Raw genomic sequence first — 24124 nt, forward strand, 5'->3', positions numbered from 1 at the left:
TCGGCGAGGCTTACTCTATCATGTGCAATTACTCGTCTCAAGAAGCCCAATAATGCATACCTTTTCATGTTTGAAGTATTCGTATCAACATGGAAGCCGTCCTCACAGCAAACCTGACAAGCTTGACAGTTGCATGATACATAGTTTCATATCCTAATAATAATTGCAATAATCTCTTGCTAAGCTGTACCGCTCTCAATTGGACAATGATCGATACAAAAAGGTGATGCTATAATGCCTTCGTTATATCAGTGGCCTATAGCCTTGTCCAATCCGTCATTTTGCGGGGTTGAGAGCCCCATCGGATCGCTGACGGCACGTCGGATGATATCAGGAGTAACTTATTAATCTTTCTTGCTATTTCTTGCTAGAAATAATAAGACTACAAGGGGATTGACCCCTTTCCGATGGACAATGATTGTCCCGTTCTGCTGGATTGATAGGTATTATTTCAAAGGGCTTGGTCGTTGCTCTGTCTATGGATTGAAAGAACCCCGCATTTCGGAGGACACTTGCCAGTCAGCCTCATAACTAACTCTACTGACATTGACATAATAAGGTATTAGTCCTTCCTGTAGTTCCTGTAGAGGCCAGAGCCAGAAGGGGAATGTTATTCTCACTATGATCTTGAGCCACGTGCTATATGTGGTGGAATGCTAGGCTGATGAGGTCCCCTCAGCCCCCATATTACTTGCATCGTCAGCCACCAGAAAAGGACATGATCCGATTTCCGGTTCTCTCCAAATGTCTAGATAATTTCTATGGATTAATCATCCGAACTAGGACGGTTTCTGGAGTGGAAACGCTTCTCGTCGGCTGTGCGGTGCGGGTGCGGCTTCGGTCCGCACCCCATACATAGGTATGATGATGTATGCATACTACATCCTAGCAGTAGGTAGGTTTAAAGCGCGGAGGTGTTCAACAACAACCGGTGCTTGCAACAGTTCATCCAAATAATCATTTAAACGGAGATCTGATCATCCACTATATATACTCACTCAATTCCCGTTATTCTGTCCATCGAATCCGGCCAGCGCCTGTCAGGTGAAGCAACATTTCATACAAAATGCTCGGAAAGATCGCCCTCGAGGAAGCCTTTGCGCTTCCCCGCTTCGAAGAAAAGACTCGCTGGTGGGCCAGTCTGTTCTCTACCGACCCCGAAACCCACGTCAAGGAAATCACCGACATCACCAAGATCCGTATCGAACACGCCGACAAGCATGGCGTCGGCTACCAGATCCTCTCCTACACAGCGCCTGGTGTCCAAGATATCTGGGACGCAAAGGAGGCACAGGCGTTAGCAGTTGAGATCAACGATTATATTGCGGAGAAGATCAAAGCGAACCCAGATCGGTTTGGAGCTTTTGCGTACGCCCACTCCCGCTTTCTGTAGTTCATCCCGAACTCAAGCCTGATATGATTTTCTAGGACTCTATCCATGCACGACCCCAAAGAAGCAGCCGACGAGCTCCGCCGCTGCGTAGAAAAGCACGGCTTCCTCGGCGCCCTGGTAAACGACACGCAGCGAGCCGGGCCCGACGGCGACGACATGATCTTCTACGACCAGCCCGAATGGGACATCTTCTGGCAGACCTGCACCGACCTCGACGTCCCCCTCTACCTGCACCCACGCAACCCCACCGGAACAATCTACGACAAGCTTTGGGCCGACCGCAAGTGGCTCGTGGGCCCGCCGCTGAGCTTCGCGCACGGCGTCAGCCTGCACGTCCTAGGCATGGTGACTAACGGCGTGTTCGACCGGCACCCCAAGCTCCAGATCATCCTGGGCCATCTGGGCGAGCACATCCCCTTCGACATGTGGCGGATCAACCACTGGTTTGAGGATCGGAAGAAGCAGCTGGGTCTGGCGGAGACGTGCAAGAAGACGATCCGGGAGTACTTTGCGCAGAATCTGTGGATCACGACATCGGGGCATTTCTCGACGACGACGTTGAATTTCTGCATGGCGGAGGTTGGGGCGGATCGGATTCTCTTCTCCATCGATTACCCCTTTGAGACGTTCGCGGATGCATGTGATTGGTTTGATCATGCGGAGCTGAACCTGACGGATCGGTTGAAGATTGGGAGGGAAAATGCGAAGAGGCTGTTTAAGCTTGGTTCGTATCATGATAGCTCTGCTTGATTTGGATAAACTGCCTGTCTATCTCCGTTTTTGTGTTTTATGGAGTGCCTAGGTCCCACAAAATGAGAATCATGAGCTCATGATATGTTTTATCGTTCTGGCCGTTAGTCGTTAATCATTTTTTTCCCTTTTCCTTATCCATATATCCACTTCTCCGTGCATTTCCTCCCATGATTTCTCCTGCTGGTGGCATGCATCAGCAGCCTAAGTCTGGCGACGCTCCCTAGCCGCGAGTTCCTGCCGGTCCTGCTCCTGCTGCGCCAGCTCTCTCTCCAGTGCACGCTGGTTTGCGTTCCAACGGTCGATCCAGAGCTCTTTGGACTGAGTCATCTCTTCGTACACAGGACTAACAATGTTGCGCTTCATGTGAACCATACAGTTGATGATCTTCTGGTAGTTCTCGATAACGTGGTTATGGATGTCCCAGAGAGAACCCAGCAGCTGGGACAGTTCCGCGCGTTGTTGGTTGAGAATCTCCTCGAGGATAAGCTTGCCATTGAAGCGCATCGTGAGAAAGCGAGTGTAGATGACGGTGTCATACAGGTCGAGGAAGACGGTGAGAAGGCGTAGCTCGTGGTCGCTTGGTTTCTTGACGTTTCTGATTGAAAGTGAGGTCAGTTCAGTCTGAGACGAGAGATGGTGTCGTAAATTGGAGGCAACTTACTTGTTAAACACCTCAGCCATGCGTGTATAGCGCTCGTACACCGAGGCTTGAGGACTTCCCGCGATCTGGGCCATGACGAACGCCACTTCATTGGCTTTGTCTACCTGCTTCTCCAGGTTGTTGTTCAAATGAGTGAGATACTGAATCATTTCATTTGTCATGACGCGGATCTTCTCTGTTTCCTGGGCGGACAACAAGTTTTCGGGCTGGGAGGCAGCGTGCTCCCGACGGAAGAGAATCATCTCCATCTGGAGGATCACGTTGGTCATCGCGACGAAACGGCGCATGAGTTCAGCTGGGATGTTGCCGCTAGGAATGAACGCCTTCATCTCTGCAAGCAGCTTCGTTTTTCTTTCTGCGATCTTGGCCTCAGTGAGGGGTGGGCGGATTGGGGGCATGAGTACGGTGGAGGACTTATTGGAATTGTGAGTGTTCCCAGGAGCGTTCTTTGCGCTTGGGGTAGCAGATTTGCCCTTCACAACAGGATCAGTAGCTGCGTTGAGCACAGGAGGATTGATGATGTTGGCGTCAATCTTCTTGAAACGAGTTGCTTCTTCGACAACCTTGGATATAGCGTAGTTGTAGGCTGCTTCGTGCAATTTGTCAACGATGGGAGGATTATTCTCGCAAGACTCGTAGTAGTCGGGGAATGCCTCACAGGTCGTTGCAGCACTGGCAGCCGAGACAGCGGGACTAACAAGACCTTGATTCACAGCCTGACCCTCACTGTTGCCACTGCTCGGAGTGTGAATATGAGTGTGGCTGTCGGTCAAGGCGGGAGCCGAGAGCGTTTTAGTAGGTGTAATGGGGGCAGAAGTCTCAGAGGCACTCGGCTGGCCCTGCATGGCGTCAGAAGGACCAGCTTGGACAGTCTGAGAAGAGGCGTCTGAGCTCTGAGACGTGCCCACAGCACCGAGGTGTCTCTTGATGAGCTTTATTTGCGCTTTCAGCTGCTGCTCAAGGTCACGACAGGCCTCAGTGTAGCTGACTAGTTCATGAGATTGAGTATCCTCAGAAGGAAGAGCATGAGTGTTGTTCTGGCAACCCTGACTGTCAGGGATGTGTTCATCTCGGCGTGCGATGCGTTCGTCTCGGCGGTGGTCTCCCATGCTGAGATCACAGTATCAGTTCGCAGTTTTTGGATAGAGAGTGTGTAGAGTGTGTAGACGTAGATAGTCAAAGAAACAGAGTGATAATCTACATGAGAAAGGTGTAAAGGAACACTGCAAGGAACATTTTCTGAAGAGAAGGTTGAGGAAGTAGTGCTTCTGGATAAGCGAGACCATATGGCAGTGAATACTCGCGAGTTTGTTGATCCTAGAGGTCACCTCAGACTATTCACTGAAAAATGGTATAGGACAGGAGGACTCCAGCTCAGTGATGTGAGTTACCGATGTATAGAGGAATATCACTGTATGTTTCCACCAAAAAGAGTTTTAAAGAAAGAATCACTGAAAAGGGACATATTAGCAGTACATGACGAACTCATGTTGCTTCACATCTTGTTAAATCTAGGAAAGTATCTCGTGTTTCAAGTCTTCGACCAGTAGCTCAGTGCAACTGAATCTTTAAAACAACATCAGGCCACCGAATCGCTCTTCACACAAGTGCCGTCTTTTCAGATGGTCGTAGAGGAACCTTGACCATCTGCATACGAAGTTGACTGTTCTTTCGGCAGTTGGGGCATATAAAGATTGAGGAAAGGAAGCCACGCAAGGGCACATTTCTCCATATTTCCACGCCATGATTTCCCAGTGAGTTCGCTGTAATCAGGCAGCGATTGGTCTTATATCTCTGACCATGTAGCGGATGTCCATCACACTAGCTGACAATTCATGGAGAAGTGGCATCAATGAGCGAGAGTAACGCGTGTACTGTGCAAGCATGCATAGACGGCGCGGGGACATTGTCAAATACCAAGATTGTTCCAAGTCACCTTCAGATTATACGTCCTGGGCAGCAGTCAAAGCATTGAGGGATTCGAGACTCGCGTATGATGTATGGCAGTCGAGGCTACTGACAATTATGGCAGCGACGACAAGCTTCTGTGGACTGCAAGGGATGCGAATCGATATCAGCAAATATTACGTATTCAAGCACTGGATTGATATCACGAGAAGAGAATAGATTGACAACTACACTATATGACAGTATGATGTACTGCACCTCAATCTAGAAAACGCTCACTGCTGGAGCGGCCCAAACCGATGGAGTCAGAATGCAGTTCGATCCTCCCTCTGGGACCGTCTGTTTCACGAAACAGAGCAAAGAAGGAAAGGACAAAACGCCCTGTTCCAGATGCTCTGCTTCACAAACGAGACCCAGAAGTTAACGAGGATCAGTATCGTTCTCCGCACATTGACTGATTGGCACCTCATTGACAGGAGCGTGACAACTCAAAGTAGTGCGTGGAGGATTACAGAAGGCGTTGGACTTCTCCGATGAATGCTAGGATCAAGCGCATTCAGTCATCCTTTTTCGATGACTGACGTCCTTCAGCGGAAGTAAATGGCTCGTCTTCGTCATCGTCGTCAGGCAATGGAACATCCATGACGCGTTCGCCGGCTTTCTCCAGTGTCTTGCGACTCCAAGTCCTGACACCTTTCCAAACAGCCTGTATAGTGCGATTAGTGATTGATGAAGTGCGATGCTCTCGCCGCGTTGACCTACCCATAGGAAGGTACCAACACCAATGAGGATAACTATCCAACTGATGGAAGCTGCTCGACTCCTGCCGGTGGTCCTCCCACTGCTGACGACACCTGAACTGCGCAAATTCCACCACTGCCATGGGCTCAATGCAAGTATGGCCTTGATGAATGACAAAAGACCTAGTGAAGCCAATCCTTTCACGAAATGCTCTGCCCAAGATGGTCTTGACTCGTTCGGCAAGGCGCCCGACACAGTGCTAGGCTCCCAGTATTCCTTGTAGACTATCGTTTCCACCGGGTCCACATAAAGATTGATGATGGGGTCAGCAATAAAACCAAGCAAAAATACTGTAAACAATAAAATGCTCAAAGTTAATACAATCTGGGTAGCTGCACTACTGATCCAGTGCGCCCACTTCAGACGTTCTAGCCTGTACTGAAACCCGCAGGTCGGGCACTGCCAATAGTGTCTCTTTCCATAATCAGGATCTGCATGGCGCCAGGACTGAAGGCATCCCTCGTGAACGTAACGCGAAGAACCTTTGCATTTGCAGGGGCGAAGAAGCCGGCCAAGCTCTGGGTCAGAAGACTCATAGACGACTCGCGGCTTGGGCTGGAGGAATCCTGGCAGGTTTTCCGAAGGGGGATGGAAGGTAGGAGGGACTGATTCCAAGCAGATGCGACAAGTACGATTGGGATAGTGTTTCTTGGGAGGCTCGGGGCATTCAGAAGCCGCGTTTTCGTCACTGGACTGGTAAGTGTTTTGAGGTGTCTGGCTTGACTCCGAGTTCATTGAAGTATTAGAAGGGACGCTGGAAGGCCACTGCCAGAGTGGCTCACTATGCACATTCATACTGCAATGGAATGCTCAGAAGCCTAAGTCACAGCATATTAACCAAATCTACCAGAGATCTGGTGCGAGAGCATCCAGCGAGAGCTCAGGTGGTATAAATACAAGGGTGTTGGTGTGTATTATTTGTGGGAGAGTGAGAAAGGAAGAGAAATGGGAAGGAAAAAAGCCCTCAACCAGCTTAAAAGAAGCGATGTGGAGCTTCGGGACAGGAGGAGCCTCAGGCAAAGAGAGCACTAGCTGCTCGCGTAAGCCAGTTCTGGCATTTGTATCGTCACCGCCCCAGGCGCGGCTTGGCACTGGGCGGATGGACCTAAGCTGCTGCTGCGTCAACACCTTGTCGCCTGTTGCTCGGAGGAGGAAAGCTTCACTCGAACTTCAGCAATTTCATTTTATCTTCATATTACCCTGTCCATCTTTTTGAGAGCTCTACCACCTTCTTCAGAGCTTCTAAAATTGAAAAGACGTCTCCATGGCTGATCGCTACTCGTTCTCTTTGACCACCTTCTCCCCCAGGTAAGAGGAGCTTGTTGCAGGTGACACTTTAGATCGTCGGATGCTAACAAGAGCTTGCAGTGGGAAGCTGGTACAAATTGGTACTGCGCTTGGTCTTATTCTGTTGAATTTTCAATGCTGATTGAATCTAGAATATGCCCTGAACGCTGTCAACCAAGGCGTAACTGCCCTCGGAATCAAAGGTAAGCTTCATTCAAATAGGCTGACTGCGCTGGCTACCCAGAATAGCTTCTAACCATAGTCCTTCTTCTTAGCGACAAATGGAATTGTTCTCGCTACCGAAAAGAAGTCGTCCTCCCCTCTCATTGACCCTCCCTCCCTCTCCAAGATTTCCCTCATCACACCGGATATCGGTATGGTCTATGCTGGAATGGGTCCGGACTACCGTGTGCTAGTCGACAAGGCTCGCAAGGTCTCTCACACTGGCTACAAGCGCATCTATAACGAGTACCCTCCAACTCGGATACTGGTGCAAGACGTTGCACGTGTCGTGCAGGAAGCAACACAATCTGGTGGTGTCCGACCATACGGCGTTAGTTTGCTGATCGCTGGCTGGGATGAGGGTATCGAGCCCGAAACAGGTGAAGCTCAACGCGGTGACGAGGAGGGTGACCTCAAGAAGGCTACAGTAGCTACTGGTAAAACTGGTGGTATCCTGAAGGGTGGTCCCAGCTTGTACCAGGTCGACCCCAGCGGCAGTTACTATCCCTGGAAGGCCACGGCCATTGGAAAGCATGCAACCAGCGCCAAGACCTTCCTGGAGAAGCGCTACACAGAGGGGCTGGAGCTTGAAGACGCCATCCACATCGCCCTCCTTACTCTGAAAGAGACTATCGAGGGCGAGATGAACGGAGACACAATAGAAATCGGTGGGTTCTACTTATCTAGATCAAAGTATCGCAATATGAAACACAGAGCTGACATATGCAGGCATTGTTGGCCCTCCTGCGGATCATCTTCTGGGATATGAAGGCGTTGAAGGCGCCCAAGGCCCCCGCTTCAGGAAGTTGACCAAAGAGGAGATTGAAGATTATCTCACCAATCTATGATCGATTTTTGTTGGCACTGTTTTCAACTCTGGCAAGCCTTGTAGCATAATAGACGATTCTTGAATTCTACAAGGTCCCTGCGACCTAATGATCAAATCCATACGAGCATTGCCCCTTGAACTTAAGTGGACACTCCAGGGATACTTGCGACCACTGATAGGGCACTCAATTGAACTGTGAGTGGAAATCAAGGCATTCTTGAGGTACGCTATGACTTGCGCAGTCTCATAGATAATCCATGAGAATGAAGTGCAGCTGGAGCAAATGAGGGCATTCCTTATAGTGTACTGTTTAATTCTCGGGAGAGCATCGCAAGCATGTGTTCACCCTCTCAGACATAGGATCAGATATCGATCAGTGCCCTCGTGCTGTTGTTGCCTCATCTGCACACAACTGCCAAATGGTACTTCAAATGCACGATGCACTTGAAGGCCCGTTCAATAACCATAAGGCAAATTCAGAGAAGGATCATGCCAGCACCAACAACTCTTCTCACAACTCATGTAACCTCTTATGGGGACTCGACGCGGCGACAAACGGGCCCATGCATGTTCTGTCCTACAACGCAGCCTAAATCACGATATGCCTCACCCATGTACCTCCCCATCAATGGTACCTATCGTAGCTAAACCAAGTTCCCTTCCCCCACAACGACCATCAAATCAAGCATAATCAAGGCTCGGGACATTTTATCTCTCAGCTCACCGATGGTTGGGTGAGAGACGTCATCGCAATGCTACCCGCAGAAGGATTGGCCATACTTCGTAGGTAAACTTTTGGCCCCCCGGACTATCTAGGCCTAGACGCAAAAGTCACGAAGGAATGCCGGAAGGCAGGGAAGGCCCAGGACCCTTTCCCACATCAATCACACGCATGCAGTTGCATTCGATCATTGTTTGCTCTGGGGGAAAGACGAAAGCAGGAATCGAGGGTACACAGCAATAAGGGGAGGATTTATCTCCGACGGGAGAGTGAACAACTTGTACTACCCCAGGGTTGAGGAGCGCTGTGCGTGGTATGCCCCGGGTGGATGTACAATTTTTCGTCTGTTTCTTGGTCCACCTAGGGTACATTACATGTTGTCTGTTCGCTACTTGAGGGTCAATTTAGTCATGAATATTTGGTCGCTGGGTTTGTTCGGATAGAACCAGGCATCTACGCTTGGATTTAATACGTTGGTGATTTCTGAGCGAGGAACGCCCACTGAAAAGATACGGGAGACTGGCTGCAGAGCAGGAGAGGACACTACTGCTGCTACAATTTCGAATGATTGAGTTTCGTGTTTGATTCTCTGTAAGTCGTGATCCTTGTACTGCGACCTGGCCTATGTTCATGTCCTAACCCACACACAGCAAGACAATCCATGCCAAATCAACATAAAGCGTGAGATGTCGAGCATTCAAGATCCGTTGGACGGTATCTCGGGTGAGCTTGCGAACCACAAGGACGGTCTCAAGGCGACTCTCTTCATCTTTAGCGCCATCTCCTTCTACAACGTCGTTGAGCTCGTCGTGCTCGTGCTATCGACGTTCCGGCGTTGGAGAGGCCTCTATTTCTGGAGCTTGCTTCTCTCCGGATGTCTCGGGGTTGTCCCATACTCGCTAGGATTCCTGCTCAAATTCTTTACCGCGGCAAATTCCACTTTGTCGGTCACGATGCTCAGCGTGGGCTGGTGGACAATGGTGACCGGGCAGGCATTTGTGCTCTACTCGCGCCTGCACCTTGTTCTTCGCGATGAGTGTATCCTGCGACGGGTGCTGGTGATGATCATCGCCAACATCTTCTTTCTGCATATCCCTACCACGGTCCTGACGTACGGATCCAACGTTGTCGATCGATCGCCTGTATTCGTGCAAGGGTACAATATCATGGAGAAGCTCCAGATGACCGGCTTCACGATACAGGAGGTGATCATCTCGGGTCTCTATGTATGGGAGACGGTCAAGCTGCTCCGGCTGGGATCGGACAAGGATAAGCAGAGGATCATGCACCAGCTCGTGGGCATCAATATATTGATTGTCCTGATGGATTTGGCCCTGTTGGGCCTCGAGTACGCCAGCTACTACGCTATCCAGATTACACTGAAAGGCGCGATATATAGCTTAAAGCTGAAGTTGGAGTTTGCCGTCCTTGGAAGGCTCGTTGATGTGATACACGGACATAGACGACCCATGATAGGCAGAGATGCCGTCCACCTCTGTTCGCTGGAATTCAATACCGGCCCGAACAATGGGACTGTTCAGCCAGGTGTGAACGGGGATGTCAATGTATGTGAGATTTCGGCGATCAACAACGTCGAGGCCGAAAAGATGAAGAGGACAACCACTAGGAGTCTCAATGGGCAAATCCCAGATGGCAAGATCCTGGCAATGACTGAATTTTCGACATGGGTTGAGCAGCGGTCCCATGAAGATGGTAACCGAAGGATGGCTTGAGCCATTGGTCCTAATCCCCTCCGTAACGATTGAGTTTGTCATGTCGATACGTTAATGACTCTTTTTGAGATAATTGTAGCATATTATAGCTTATAATGGTGAGGCCGTTGTATGTCGTTCCAACGATCGCTTGTATGACTTCAGAAAATTTGAGCTCGGACCATGGAAATGATCAAGCGCAACAGGCAGCGAGGTTCCTGCCTGGACCTTCAGGATGAGTACTGTGAGTTCATCAGTCGTCAGCAGGCCCTCCAACCAAGCCAGCATCGTCACCATCAACCCATCCAAAGTCATCGTCGGAATCGTCCTCATCCTGACTGTCCGCAATCTCGTCCACTTTCCGCTTCCGCCCACCCGCACGGAAAGACTGATCAACCGGCTGCTGTGGAACAGCGCGGGACGGCTGAGTCGTGTCCGTCCGACGTAGAGAGCCCTGTTTCCGTCATGTCAGTCGGATGTTGACACAATCCCATTTGTCTATAGGGTGATCATTACCGAGTCGATCGTGAATGGCACGATATTCTCATCTGACCTCACTGGCAATGCCTTGCCATCCCTCTTCAAGACTTCTGCATAGCGGACGCTCCTTGAAGCCATCTCTGACTCTTCATCTTCAACGGCCGGGAGATCGCGATACAGGACGATGCGGGTGTACACGCTATTCTCCCACGCGCCACCTGCAAGCAGCGGACTAAGGGTAGCACGTGGCAGTCCTTTGATCTTTGTGTGAGTTTGGTTGATGAGAAGCACGGCCAGTCGTCTTGAAGCCGCCAGCTTCATCAGCTGGTTTGCAAGTTCGCTCGTGACGTTCCATTTCCGGTTCATGAGCCAATGGACCTGGGACTTGTCCGTGATCTTCGCCTGTGAGAGGCGGGATTTCATCTCCGAGGGACTCAGAAAGTACGAAGGGAACGGCCCTGACACAGAGTCGACCACCAGAAGCTTGGTGTTTTCGGGAGGGAATCGTTGTGGTGGGTGGAGCAGAAGCGCTAGCATATGTGGCAGGGACTGAGCGCGGAAGTAGACTAGATTGTCCATGAGTTGTTCTGGTGTATCAGACGATTTGGCTGTGTCGAGACTCTGCATCAGCATGCTCTTTAGACGGAGCTTTGGAAGTGGCGAGGTAGTATCTAAACTGTCAGCGATAATCTCGGACAATTGAGGATGTCGTACCAATCCAAACCACTTTACCACCATCACATAGAGCGTTTGCGGTTATGCTCATTCTGAGATATACAGTCAAGATTAGGCTTGATTGGTTCACCATAGGGTCAGTTCATCTGCGGTGAAACTCACGCCAGCGCCGTTTTGCCTGCACCAGGTGGCCCGAACACCTCGGTGACATGACCACAAGGAATTCCCCCCAGCGTCGCATCACTCGACGACTGTAAAGGATCATCCGAAGGAGCCGGTCTGATTGCCTGGTCAAGCCGTGGGAGTCCTGTTGAAATTTCACCAGGGACTGGCGACGCGGTAGACGCGTGCAGATACTGCGATGCAGGGAATGAAATGACGCGACCTACGATAGAAATCAGCAATATGGCACGGAAAAATTACGGATCTAATAACCTACCAGGATCTTGACTGGACAGACCGAGGATATCCTGCGCGCTCATCGTGGCACTTGACAGGCGGGGGTGAGACTCAAGGTGGCAGGTTCAGGAAGGAGGGAAAATTGACGATCTAGGACATTACTGCACTCCAGATCTTGCATTGTTCTAGTCTGCCAGCTTGACCTTGTCTGACCTTTGCTGAACCATATATCCGGCTGCTGTCCACCGAAATGAATGGTTGATCACCAGAGTATCAACAGATGTGCCAACTCCACCGCGGAGACTTTCTGATTGTGGATGCTACTTCGTATACGAAGGATCCCGAATTCCGCCCTGATGAAGTGACTCATCTCCACAATTATTTCGTCACCTCGGCCGCTTATACTCCCAAATTCAATATAAAAGAGCAAGTTCACCCTTAGGAAAAGGTTTGAGTGATTTACAACTGCTGCTGGGTTTGCATTTCGCTGGCGACTCCTCAGGTCTTCTGTAAAGCACGTCTCATCAATGCTGAGTGAACCTACATTCAGCTTCACCAACTTTCAACAAGATGCTGTGAAAGCTTTACTGTCGACTACAGCCATTTTGCTGCTTTCCATTTTACCCATAGTTATCTTCATTGTTCGCCAATATGGCTCCGCCCATCCAGCGCAGCCGAGAGGATGCCGCAGGCTAGGTCTACCACCAGGCCACACAAATCTCCACGACGAATTCGACCCCAAGTATGGCCGGGGAACCTCATGCGATGTCGATGACAAAGGCAAGCCTTCATGGCGTATCAAAGCTCTCTTCACTCACCCCATTAAAAGCTGCGCTGCGGTGGAATTAGACGTCGCCGATGTCGTGTCGACCGGATTCGCGTTCGACCGACAGTTCTGCTTCGCGGAACACTTCACGCCTGACCAAGCGAGCGCCAACAATGGGAAGGCACAGCCGTACTGGGATGCGCGGACTCTCCGAAATGGCCATTACAGCCGGCTGACGTTCATCCGGCCTGAGATCTGGGTCCCTGACCCCGCTGCCCCCGACTACGCTCCTGATCTGGACGAGGTCCGGTCTCAGGGTGTGATGGTCATGTACTACCCACGACCAGCTGGTCGAGGTCTTTTGTCATGCCTGGTCAAGTTGGGGGTAGCCCTGCGTCTGGTGCCCCGGGAGCTGTCATTCAGTGTTCCGCTCGTGCCGCCACCAGACCGTTCCAGCGCTTACCCTTCCGTGCCTGTGAAGATCTGGAAAGATACCCCGGTGGCCTACGACTACGGCGGGGATCTTCCGAGGTCCCTGCTGGAGTTTCTAGCTCCCCCAGACGCCAACGCCGGGGTCTCTCGTCCTCTCACCCTCTTCCGTGTCGACCCCACGCACCTCCGGCAGGTCTTCCGCAACGCGCCCCGCAAAGAGGAGCTGGGATTCCAGCCTGTGACAGGGTTCGCGGACGCGTTTCCCCTGAATATCCTCAACATCGCGAGTGTCCATGACGTTGCGGCGCGATGTGCACGGGATATCCCGCAGCTCTCGGTGCGGCGGTTCAGGACGAATATCGTCGTCCAAGGGCCTGAGGCGTTCGCGGAGGATCACTGGAAACGCATCCTGATTCGGCCAACAGGGCTGAAGAGTGACGATGACGCCGGGGTCGAGGTACATGTTGCCTGTCGGACGATGCGCTGTCGGCTGCCGAATGTTGACCCCGCCACGGGCATCCGGCATGCGTCTGAGCCGGATAGAACGCTGAAGAGCTATAGGCGGATTGACCCTGGGGATCCGACGAATGCGAGTTTGGGAATGCAGTGTGTTCCTGCTGTACAGGGTTGGTACCGGCTCCGGTGACGAAAGATCGATTTACTAACCGTCGATAGAGTTCGTCATTCGTGTAGGCGATACTATCTCACTGCTAGAGACGGGCGAGCATTATTATATCAAGTTGCTGAAACCGGGCGAGATTGTGGAAGGAGTGTAGGTCTAGCTGGTAAAAGCCATTACCCGGAACCGGCGAACTATTGTCATTCTACGAATTCAGGAGCGAAATATAGTAATAGAGGAACGCTTGAAGATCATGGTTTGAATTATATATCCTCGGTAACAGTACCAAAGAAGGGTATCCAGAAAGAACATCAAAACAACATGACGCACGGGCAATGCCTCCGCAGCCATTCAGCGTAACATAAACTAATCATACAGCCAGAGAGCCAGATGGTTGCCCTTCTTTGAACGAAGAAGGATCCGAACCTTTCAGCTCCTCCGACGGCGCATCGCTTGCGGTAGCCTCCATGATGGCCGCCTCGTCTTCGGGATCTTCCGGAAGCACGAGGTTGAGGATCAACCCGATAACAGCGGTTATTGCAAATCCATTTTCCATGACAAGTTCCACAGCGTTCAGAAGACCCTGCAGGGCATGATTATCGCCTCTATAGGTGAAGAAGTACGCAAACCAGTCGGGCACCAGCGTGGCAGCCATACCGACCGCGAAAGAGGCCGTCAGGATAAACCGGTTGCGCCGGGTGAATGGGATCGTGGAGATGATACGGATGCCGGAAATTGCGACTGAAGAGAACAGGAACGTGGTCATGCCGCCGAGGACAGGCTTGGGAATGGCCACGATGGCGGCAGCGAACTTGGCAAAGACGCCCATAACAACGAGGAAAAAGCAGCAGCAGTAACCGGCCTTGCGGTTGGCGCATTTTGTCAGAGCAATGACACCGTTGTTCTGAGCGAAGACCGACATGGGTGTGATAGTGAAGAGCCCAGCCAACAGGCAGGTCAATCCATTGCCCAGGACACCACCCTGGACGCGCGAATCAAACTCGGCGCCTTCGACTTCGAGCTGGGAGACGTCGCATGTCGCAGTGATATCACCGATCGATTCCATCATGATAACGATGTAGAGTGCGAGGAAGGGAAGGATCAGAGGCGCGTATATAGTCAATGGGAACGTTTTCACCCAGATGAACGAGACAACAGGCGCAGAGTCGATGCCCGATCGGTCGAAGTAGCCGCACGCAGCTGCCACGATACACCCTACCAGAAGACCGACCACGACGGCGCACGATTTCATAATAGGGGAGCCAAACCGCTCGCAAAGGATGATCGTCACGAACACCAGAAATCCGAGGCCGATGAACTCCGCACTTCCCCAGGGGAGGGCATGTGGCGCACCAGCACTGGGACACAAAGCACGGGCAGATGGGTCCGATCCACAGCCAGAGCCACCAGCCCAGTCCTTCATGCCGCTTTCGATGAGGCTTGCCCCGATCAACAGGACCGTAGGACCAGTCACCATAGGGGGGAAAACGCGTTTTAAGATCCTTGGGCTCATGAAGGACAGGCCAATCGTAAGTAGGGAGCACAAGCAAGCAGTGCCCAGAATAGCTCCGTAACCTCTAGGGCACGGCAGCTTGTTGCCGTTGGTATCAGTGGGGCAGTATCCAGATGCATACATCTGAGAGAAAGTTCCCGTTGCGACGGTAATGGTGGAGAAAGAGGTGCCGACGACCGATATCAAGCCAGTACCAATGAAGTATCGAGTCTTCCAGATGCGTAGGCGGGCCATCTGAATAGCGGATAGCAGACCGGAGGTGATCAATGACGTGGAAACGAGGTACTGGTATTCGGCATCTCCGAAGTTGGCGCCGCTAGAACCGCCCAAGATGATGGGAGGAGATATGACTTGTAACCATTAATTAGTGGCAGATGGATGGACAATATTCCTGAGCTCACCTCCAGCCAACATCGCCAGAGCATGTTGAAGACCCAGAATGAAGGCAAGTAGCACAGGTAACCTGTCATGCAGTCCAAAGAAAGGGGCCGTCCTTCTGATGTTTTTGGTAAAGGGGATTCGTGGTGTGAAGAGGTAGGCGTAGTTGTAGTCTCCAACCAATCCTTCTCTGTTGTTAATCATGAATGGATTAGCATACAAAGATGATAGGAGATAGGCACGAGGGCTCCTATCCGACTTACTTGGTGGTCCATGTCTTCACAATCCGTCGAGCTTTATCGCGGAAAGTCCGCCTGGGACTGTGATCAGGACCGATTCGATCGGGACCGTCCATGGTGGATGAGGTAACGAAAGGTTTGTGCCGATGGCCCTCCGTACGGACGATGTTGCGAGTTTAGTATTATTCGCAATGACTGTGAAATGTGGAGTGTAAGAGAATGGCTGGTTCTAAGCTTTGTTCTGCTGCTGTGGCACACACAATGTGCGGGGAAGAAAAATCCCGAAATCGGTCAATGATGAAATCAGTCAATGACTCAATCTTGGCCGAACAAAATGGAGCTGTTCAGGAACGAGTCTGGGGATTCTGCTCCCGCAGTTTGAACGGAACCGGAGCGTCCTATATAAGATGAGCATTTTGCGAAAATGGCGAGATTAGATGAGGATGCTAAAAGTGTTACAGCGATATGGCTCTATCAAAGCTGATAGAATCAGGATGCGTGAATCAATCGAATAATTCTGGCGATTGGTTATCTCTCGTGTCGCGTGGAATGATTCTTTTAGCCGATAGATAGCTAGCGACGATTTCCACTCTCCGGCAATACAAGAGGACTTGTACTGGCGGACCGGCCACTAATCACAGTTAGTGTCGTTCCATGTGGAACTGCCACGATTGACTCGTGTAAAGGTGATAAGAATCGCCCTAGCTGACAGGTGCTGTTTGTGTAAAATCCACCCGTCTTATCAGCAAGGCGGGGGGCGCCGAACTTGCACAGGCTCTGATAGCTATATGCCGAACGACATCTGAGTTTATCCTCTAGTTCCTGTCCCTCTAAGTTATGATGAGATCAAGGTCGACCTTGACAGACAGGAATGTGCCTGGTTTGGCATATCTCTGGATAGAGAACTGTTAGAATTACTGCCGTTAAGATCAGAAACTAACAATCTAGTCGATTGAGCGATCCATAGATGGATGGGCCCAAGGATTGCTCAGCAATAATAGCTGGCCTATGGTCACGATTGTAGTTACTAATAGATTGAGCTGGCATGCCTGATTTGGAATTAGTACTTCGGTAGTTGGATGTATTATGGGGTATCTACTCATGCTCCATACTTAAAACTCAACATATCCACCTGCGAACCCCAGGAAGACCCCTGACAACCTAGTGACAACTCGAAAAGGATGATCATTCTCCCGACATGGCATCTGCCACGCCTCCTATTCTGATGGACAGGGTTGAGATTCAACCGAGTCGTTGGCTGAATTGGTGCGGCCTCAATTTCTGTCGTCCGTCAGAGGAACTGACAGTGCCCGATTTGAAGGGATGTCTCAGGGTCATGATTCTCCTGCCGCACGAAAACCTCTTCGCTTGCTTCGAGGCGAGATCACATACGAAGCTGCAAAGGAAGAAGATGCCCATATCCTCCACCGGCTGGGCTATTGGGATTAAGGGACTCAATTTTTGCCCACTTGTACTGGAGTCGCGGACTGATCGGACAATTGCGGCCCACCATCTCGGTCTCGCTTCTGCAGACATCTACCATGTTGATGATGTGGAGGACTGGACACATGCGGAGGCTTCACTGTTTGTATTCGAATTGATGTTGGTGACCAAGGACAAGATGCTTGGAGACAGTTGATGATCCGATTTCCCTTGACTTACCGAATTGGCGAGAACTGCCGCCCAAGTAATACGGACGAGACAGGTTCGTTGTGAAGCAGGAACCTACGCATGGCCCCAAGAAAAATGTCCGTCTGTTCCTATTCCACGTCTTTATGGGTCTGGGCTATCCACTGGTCAAACAGTGTACCAATTTTACGTATATTTGAAGAAGAACGATTGCTTACATCCCCTAGTTCACGCTTCTCGACAACCTGCCTTTATAGCCTGGACTGTTCAAGGCTTGCGCCGTCGACTGTTAGATTGGCTAGGCTATCCCACACCATCTCAATACCTTAAACATCAAACCAAAGATAAGGTCGCGCTGGACACACCGTATCATTTGATTGAAAATATCACACCATCGAGGCCAAAGTGCGTCCTGGAACATGGAAGGCCACTCAAGCTGCGCAAGAGCCTTTTCCATAGCATCCCCCGCATCATGATAGCTTTGGCACTTACTCCTCTGCCAAAGATTGGTTCCTTCGTTTCGACGAGAATAGGTTCCTGATTTTGAGTAACAGGCCCTGAAATCCAACAATTCGAAAATGAACATATTCCAATGGACATACCCGAAAATATTACCCACACAGCTGTCTACTCTTATGTCAATGATATCCTCGCATTTCAAGAAAGTCGACTTCGTCACCAGCCTAATATCTGGCCTTGCTTTGTTTTTGCCGAGATGTCCTTCGAGGCTCATTCTTTCTTAACCTCACTGATCTCAACTAGTCCAACATCTTTGTCGACGATGGTTAGAACATCCAGTGCCTTATCGATCCGGAGTGGACATGCTCTCATCTGGTGGAAATGATTCAACCACCATACCGATTGACGAACCAGGCTATTGATTTGATCAGCATGGATGACTACCAAATTCTTCACGGAGAGTCCATGGAGCTCTCTCAGAGGAGAAAATGAAGATCAAGCTGCCATTCCGCCTCCACCCCACCTTGCATGAGGGATGGGGGAGAGGGACGGTTTGGTTCTGTCTAGCCCTGAGTAGTCCCACGGCATTTTTCAGGGTATTTGACGACCATATTCAACCGAGGTTCTCTAAAGCTCACGAGGGACCAGCTTTCTGGCAAATCACTATGCCTTACTGGACATTCAATGCCTTTCAGTTTATTAAACACAGAGTCAAGGATAAGGAGCAATACGATGCCTCAATGCATGAAGCATTCGAATCTAGGAGTTCACATGGCTAGCCAGACAGAATCCGATCATCTCCGCCAACCTTGTGGTATAAGGGAAAGCGACGGAGCAAATCGGTGGGTCTCAGGTTTAAGTATTGGATACATTCTATAAGCGCTCATTACTCACAGACTTACCACGTACCCTGCAAACTTCGGCTGATTCGAGAGCCGCACTCGCTCTATAGGATACGAGAACGTAGAAGTGACGATATGAGTGATGAGTCGTGCGTCTTGCTGACCGTTCCAGGTGGCTAATTTCTCATGCGGTCGTAGAAGTCTATGGCCAGGCACCCTAGAGATGAGGCAAATTCGCCTAAAGAAGCTCATACACACCCATCCTCCCGTCAGACTTCGCAACTACTTCTTTGTGTGGCTGTTGGTACCTCGGTCGACAAATGGCCCTTTGCAGTTAAGGGGTGGACAAATGCACGCACATCACATATAGCAACTAAAGATCCATTGAGCCATGACTCAGATAAAGCGCTGCAGGACCATTGGCGCAGCCATTATTCTAGCAGTCTATAAATATAACAAGCATTAAAGTACAGAGTAGTATTTTATCATTTCTGCGTATTTATGATCTCATGAAAGTTAATTGCTCGGGAGCCACTTCCTGCCTGAGGCACAAAGGTCTTGGCAATGTATTCCCGAACAACTATAAATGCCTCCCAGCAGTGATGTGAAATTCCTAGGATTTTTACTCTTGGTACTTTTCTGGCCTTAGAAAGAGTTGAATAAAAGTGCAGCATGAAGTCCTGACCATCTTTCAGATGTATCGCGGAGAATGAGCCGTGAGATAGGTGGGATACGGAAATCGACTCACTATCTTCTCTATTTGATCGGAATAAGCAGCCGCCACAGACAGCGAGTGGCCAAAAAGGGATCTTCAGCCACATTTGTTGTAAGAAATGTTTATGTAGGTAGCCTGCAAGGGCACTCGGTACGGGTACCTTGGACCTTAGAAAAAGTGTTGGGGATTCAACAGAAGGCGAATCTACTCTTATTGGCGGATTTGATAGCCCCTAGTCCGAAAGCGGAAGATTCTAGCCGTCGATTCGCCATCAGATCGCCCGCCCAACAAGCTTATGGCCCAGATAGCGGTCATCGTTCTATATCCAGGCTTTGTATGGTCGGTTGCAGATTTGACAGTTGGAGGCATCCAAATTGACAGAAGCTGTAGTTTGATAATGAGGTTGTCCTCCGTTTGACCTCGGAACCTCATGATCACAGGCATCTGATGATTATCAGTCCACCTGTTATCCTTCTCCGTCCATCCCCATCCCGTCTTCTTTCATCATAGCAGCATCTCTCCGCCCTGCATTGTCCGAGTCTAATCCGTTCGTTGCCCCAACCATCATCAGCTTGTGGACCCTGGGGTGAATGTAGTTGAACGGTCAAGTTCTCCTTTGCCAGTCTTTTCCGACTGCTCACTACTTTTTTTCGCCTTCACGCTTCTTTTCTTCCCCACCTTCAGTCTTCTTTGCCTTTTTAATTCCTTCGTTCCCGCGTCTTCTTTTTAAGAGCCTTGCTCCCCCATCAACCTGCCATAGCCCCTTCGGTTTGGCAACCATTAAGTGCGGACGTTCTTTCCTCGCACATACACATCCGACCCGAAATTAGAGGACTTGAAGAGAAGCGCAAAAAGGTCGGCAACATGTCTGCGAAGCCTGCAGACGCTTCTCGCCCGCGGGCTGGTGACCCCAAGAAGGTCCATATTGCCGACACGGCCATCACTCGTCAGAACTGGTACAAGCATGTCAACTGGTTGAACGTCGTCCTCATCATTGGTATCCCCGTGTACGGGTGCATCCAGGCTTTCTGGGTGCCTCTGCAGCTCAAGACTGCCGTCTGGGCCGTTATCTACTACTTCTTCACTGGTCTCGGTATCACAGCAGGTTAGTTGCCACAGACTCTTATGTCCTGGGAATCCCTAGCAATACTAATGCCTGATGTGCAGGATACCATCGTCTTTGGGCTCACTGTTCCTACTCTGCTCGTCTGCCTCTCCGTATCTGGCTCGCAGCCGTTGGTGGTGGTGCAGTAGAAGGCTCCATTCGCTGGTGGGCTCGGGACCACCGCGCTCACCACCGTTATACCGACACCGACAAGGACCCCTACTCTGTCCGCAAGGGTCTCCTTTACTCGCACCTCGGCTGGATGGTTATGAAGCAGAACCCCAAGCGTATCGGCCGTACCGACATCACAGATTTGAACGAAGACCCCGTCGTCGTGTGGCAACACCGCAACTACCTGAAGGTGGTCCTGGCGATGGGGCTTGTCGTGCCCATGCTCGTGGCCGGTCTCGGCTGGGGTGACTGGTGGGGCGGTTTCATCTATGCCGGTATTCTGCGTATCTTCTTCGTTCAGCAAGCCACTTTCTGCGTCAACTCTCTGGCCCACTGGCTCGGCGATCAGCCCTTCGACGACCGCAACTCCCCTAGGGATCACGTTATCACCGCTCTGGTCACCCTTGGCGAGGGTTACCACAACTTCCACCACGAATTCCCCTCGGACTACCGCAACGCCATTGAGTGGCACCAGTATGATCCTACCAAGTGGAGCATCTGGATTTGGAAGCAGCTTGGTCTGGCCTATGATCTGAAGCAGTTCCGTGCCAACGAAATTGAAAAGGGTCGTATTCAGCAGCTCCAGAAGAAGATCGACCAGAAGCGTGCCAAGTTGGATTGGGGTGTCCCTCTTGACCAGCTTCCCGTCATGGAGTGGGATGACTATGTTGAGCAGGCCAAGAACGGCCGCGGACTGATCGCTATCGCTGGTGTTGTCCACGATGTGACCGATTTCATCAAGGACCACCCTGGTGGCAAGGCTATGATCAACTCCGGTATTGGCAAGGATGCTACTGCCATGTTCAACGGTGGCGTCTACTACCACTCGAATGCCGCCCACAACCTGCTGTCTACCATGCGTGTCGGCGTTATCCGCGGCGGCTGTGAAGTGGAGATCTGGAAGCGTGCTCAGAAAGAGAGCAGCGAATATGTCCGCGACGAGTCTGGTCAGCGCATTATCCGCGCTGGTCAGCAGGTCACCAAGATCCCCGAGCCCATTCCCACCGCTGACGCGGCATGAACATTTCCTTACCACTATATCTCATTTTCCTCCTGTATTTATTTTATGACTGCCGCTGAGTTTCGAGCGTATTCTCCCCTGTTCTCTCATCTCACATCGTGATGTTCAAAGTCTAGCACATTGTGGGCGTTCTGAAAAATTTTCCTTCCTGTACGTTTGGAGTTGCTGGAGTTGGGTTGCTCGTCACATGCTTCGGCACATTCATGGATCCGTCGAACGATTAGCTGTTCGTCTGAAGTCATTATAAAATGCGAGATACACAGACCTGTTTGAAACGACTGTTAAAAGACATGATACAAATACGTTTCTTCCCATTAAAAAAGAGTAAACCATGGACCAGATCAGTTCAGAGCTGTAGAGTAAACCTACCACGAAAGCTTCTATTTTGATTGAACATCAAAATGGCTAGCATCGGGATTCAATGATCGGTAGGAGATTTACGACAAAATCAATAAACCAAGGAACAATTCTGGGACGAAGCTCCGTGAAACACTGAAATGAGGGGATGCACTATCTCATCTTGGTTAGTCTGCTGCAGCCGAGCTAAGCAACAGCATACTACTTTAGCTGCTACAGCAGCACACCATAGCGTCTGAATATCGTCCATATCCTCGTCTTTTTCGTAGTTGCACGGATATGGGGACTTCCGCGGTAGTCAGAGGGCCCGAAAGTTTAAGGAGTCTATCCACGTTGTGTCAGACATTGTCTGTCATCTTGACATTTTTGCTAGCGGACCTCACTCGAGGCCTGCAGCCTGAGCGGTCAGTTTTTTAACCCTTGTATCTCAGCCAATGTCCGCCTCATACAAGCTAAATCCTCCTTATGTCCCTTCACCAGGCTCCAGTAATCCGATGTTATTATCAATAGCTGAAAGTCGTTGAGCCAAGTTTTCGCTTTCCCAGACAACTTGAATGTGACCACAGCCAAAGGCTTCTGATGCCGTCTCGACACATTCACCAACCGCTCTATTGCGTCCAATATCTTTGGATCTTCAGGGTCGCCCACCTGGCGCGGAGGACAGCGCATGGCAACCCGAAGATCGCCAGCTCCTAGCATTAGGGCGTTGACACCAGGGACTGCAGCTATGGCGTCCGCATTATCAAGGGCAAGCTGAGACGTCCTGTCGTCAGCTCATCGCAAGTCTAGTAAATCTGAAAAGTGAACTTACCGGGCTCTCGATCTGAATGATCACTGCGATGTTATCGTCCGCTACACGCTCATGGGAGGACCCTGGTGGCGCCCCATCTGTAACTCCAGGGACTAACACTGCTGGAGCCAGGGACCGGTCACCGTTTGAGTAAGCATACCGACACTTGCTGACGGCTTCAGCGGCTTGCTCGGGTGTATCAATGTGTGGGAAGATTATGCCGCCAGCTCCTGTTCAAACACCAGGTACGTGAGCGGTTAAGGTCTAAAACTGATAGTTCGAAACCAGACTTACCCGCGTCAAGGGCATAAGTCAGGAGATGCGATTGTGCAGACGGCACCCGACAGATCGGGACGGTCCTTCCCTTACTAGAGAGGCTGACGGTTTGGATCAGCCGAACGAGGTTCTCGGCGTCGATCGGTCTGCACCACCGATACAGTCCATAGCAGTTAGACCCTGAACCAACATGCGGTCCATTCAGTACGAGTGGGGGACTAACGTATGCTGTGCGTCGATCATAACACAGTCGTACCCTAGGACTGCCAGCGTGCGAGCTGAGATGGTGTGCGGAATAGAGACAAAGGTGCCCATTAAATGGGTAGGTCTCCCGGACGACGGGTCCATAGTGTCCGCCAGGGCCTTGGCCAGATTGGAAGGTTGGAAGAGCGAAGCCGCGCGGTAGTCCTCCATATTACTTAGACTGCGGGGCTATGCGAGATAATGTGGAAATATTCGCCTGTGATCTTGACAGACGACTTTATTTCTGCTTCACGGGGCGGATGGGAAAAAGGGTTATATGCGTCATTAGATGATTAAACATGTTTAGCCAGTCAAGGCTGGACATCCCCAATAAGCACCGTCTCTAGACTTGGCCTCTAATCATATCTACCCCTTGGTACACAAGACGTGATATCCTGTGCTATACCTTAGCTCCGCAGTGGTATGTAACTTTAACGACAGTGTCCCACTGTCTGGAAGCGGAAGCTATGTTGTCTGATGTAACAAGCGATGACTGCTATATGTCCGGATTAAGCAAATGAATCTGTCAACCTAATTTAACCTTGAACCACAAAATGCCTGAGATAACATAGTATTAGGTCCTTCCTAGGTTATGTCAGACTCTGGGTTATAAAGACCCTATACCCAGCTCGTCATCCTACACTGAAGTACTCGGAAGAGAAAAGGAATGAGTGCAAGGGTTTACTTTGCATGTAAGACGTGCCAAGAAACACCTTGTTACCATAATT

General features: G+C 50.6%; 11 protein-coding genes across 11 annotated transcripts; 6 read left to right on the plus strand and 5 right to left on the minus strand.

Moving 5' to 3' along the window:
* Positions 1-1066: 1066 nt before the first annotated feature.
* Positions 1067-2143, plus strand: Aud_010057 (amidohydrolase family protein; the record flags this gene model as incomplete). Its single annotated transcript, XM_043294900.1, has 2 exons — positions 1067-1368; positions 1429-2143. 2 exons carry the CDS (start codon positions 1067-1069, stop codon positions 2141-2143), a joined length of 1017 nt encoding a protein of 338 aa, XP_043150835.1.
* Positions 2144-2347: 204 nt separating this feature from the next.
* Positions 2348-3916, minus strand: Aud_010058 (uncharacterized protein; the record flags this gene model as incomplete). The annotated part of the gene is made up of 2 exons (XM_043294901.1): positions 2348-2741; positions 2808-3916. 2 exons carry the CDS (start codon positions 3914-3916, stop codon positions 2348-2350), a joined length of 1503 nt encoding a protein of 500 aa, XP_043150836.1.
* A 1355-nt stretch (positions 3917-5271) lies between these two features.
* On the minus strand, positions 5272-6311 carry Aud_010059 (uncharacterized protein; the record flags this gene model as incomplete). Its single annotated transcript, XM_043294902.1, has 2 exons — positions 5272-5421; positions 5478-6311. The coding sequence occupies 2 exons, from the start codon at positions 6309-6311 to the stop codon at positions 5272-5274; spliced, it is 984 nt and encodes a 327-aa protein (XP_043150837.1).
* Positions 6312-6780: 469 nt separating this feature from the next.
* On the plus strand, positions 6781-7873 carry pre8 (proteasome core particle subunit alpha 2; the record flags this gene model as incomplete). The annotated part of the gene is made up of 5 exons (XM_043294903.1): positions 6781-6824; positions 6885-6904; positions 6956-7006; positions 7079-7693; positions 7755-7873. The coding sequence occupies 5 exons, from the start codon at positions 6781-6783 to the stop codon at positions 7871-7873; spliced, it is 849 nt and encodes a 282-aa protein (XP_043150838.1).
* Positions 7874-9261: 1388 nt separating this feature from the next.
* Aud_010061 (uncharacterized protein) lies at positions 9262-10308 on the plus strand (the record flags this gene model as incomplete). Its single annotated transcript, XM_043294904.1, has 1 exon — positions 9262-10308. The coding sequence occupies one exon, from the start codon at positions 9262-9264 to the stop codon at positions 10306-10308; it is 1047 nt and encodes a 348-aa protein (XP_043150839.1).
* Positions 10309-10540: 232 nt separating this feature from the next.
* Aud_010062 (uncharacterized protein) lies at positions 10541-11924 on the minus strand (the record flags this gene model as incomplete). Its single annotated transcript, XM_043294905.1, has 5 exons — positions 10541-10741; positions 10804-11438; positions 11482-11534; positions 11605-11827; positions 11882-11924. The coding sequence occupies 5 exons, from the start codon at positions 11922-11924 to the stop codon at positions 10541-10543; spliced, it is 1155 nt and encodes a 384-aa protein (XP_043150840.1).
* A 444-nt stretch (positions 11925-12368) lies between these two features.
* Aud_010063 (MOSC domain protein) lies at positions 12369-13815 on the plus strand (the record flags this gene model as incomplete). Its single annotated transcript, XM_043294906.1, has 2 exons — positions 12369-13665; positions 13715-13815. The coding sequence occupies 2 exons, from the start codon at positions 12369-12371 to the stop codon at positions 13813-13815; spliced, it is 1398 nt and encodes a 465-aa protein (XP_043150841.1).
* Positions 13816-14028: 213 nt separating this feature from the next.
* Positions 14029-15904, minus strand: Aud_010064 (nucleobase:cation symporter-2 family protein; the record flags this gene model as incomplete). The annotated part of the gene is made up of 3 exons (XM_043294907.1): positions 14029-15521; positions 15573-15739; positions 15813-15904. The coding sequence occupies 3 exons, from the start codon at positions 15902-15904 to the stop codon at positions 14029-14031; spliced, it is 1752 nt and encodes a 583-aa protein (XP_043150842.1).
* Positions 15905-16986: 1082 nt separating this feature from the next.
* Aud_010065 (uncharacterized protein) lies at positions 16987-17427 on the plus strand (the record flags this gene model as incomplete). Its single annotated transcript, XM_043294908.1, has 1 exon — positions 16987-17427. The coding sequence occupies one exon, from the start codon at positions 16987-16989 to the stop codon at positions 17425-17427; it is 441 nt and encodes a 146-aa protein (XP_043150843.1).
* A 2870-nt stretch (positions 17428-20297) lies between these two features.
* Positions 20298-21730, plus strand: Aud_010066 (stearoyl-CoA 9-desaturase sdeA; the record flags this gene model as incomplete). Its single annotated transcript, XM_043294909.1, has 2 exons — positions 20298-20538; positions 20601-21730. 2 exons carry the CDS (start codon positions 20298-20300, stop codon positions 21728-21730), a joined length of 1371 nt encoding a protein of 456 aa, XP_043150844.1.
* A 762-nt stretch (positions 21731-22492) lies between these two features.
* Positions 22493-23567, minus strand: Aud_010067 (HpcH/HpaI aldolase family protein; the record flags this gene model as incomplete). The annotated part of the gene is made up of 4 exons (XM_043294910.1): positions 22493-22840; positions 22899-23107; positions 23172-23299; positions 23377-23567. The coding sequence occupies 4 exons, from the start codon at positions 23565-23567 to the stop codon at positions 22493-22495; spliced, it is 876 nt and encodes a 291-aa protein (XP_043150845.1).
* Positions 23568-24124: the final 557 nt, after the last annotated feature.

Source organism: Aspergillus udagawae (assembly GCF_001078395.1).
Source record: "Aspergillus udagawae IFM 46973 DNA, scaffold_8, whole genome shotgun sequence".
Classification (NCBI taxonomy): domain Eukaryota; kingdom Fungi; phylum Ascomycota; class Eurotiomycetes; order Eurotiales; family Aspergillaceae; genus Aspergillus; species Aspergillus udagawae.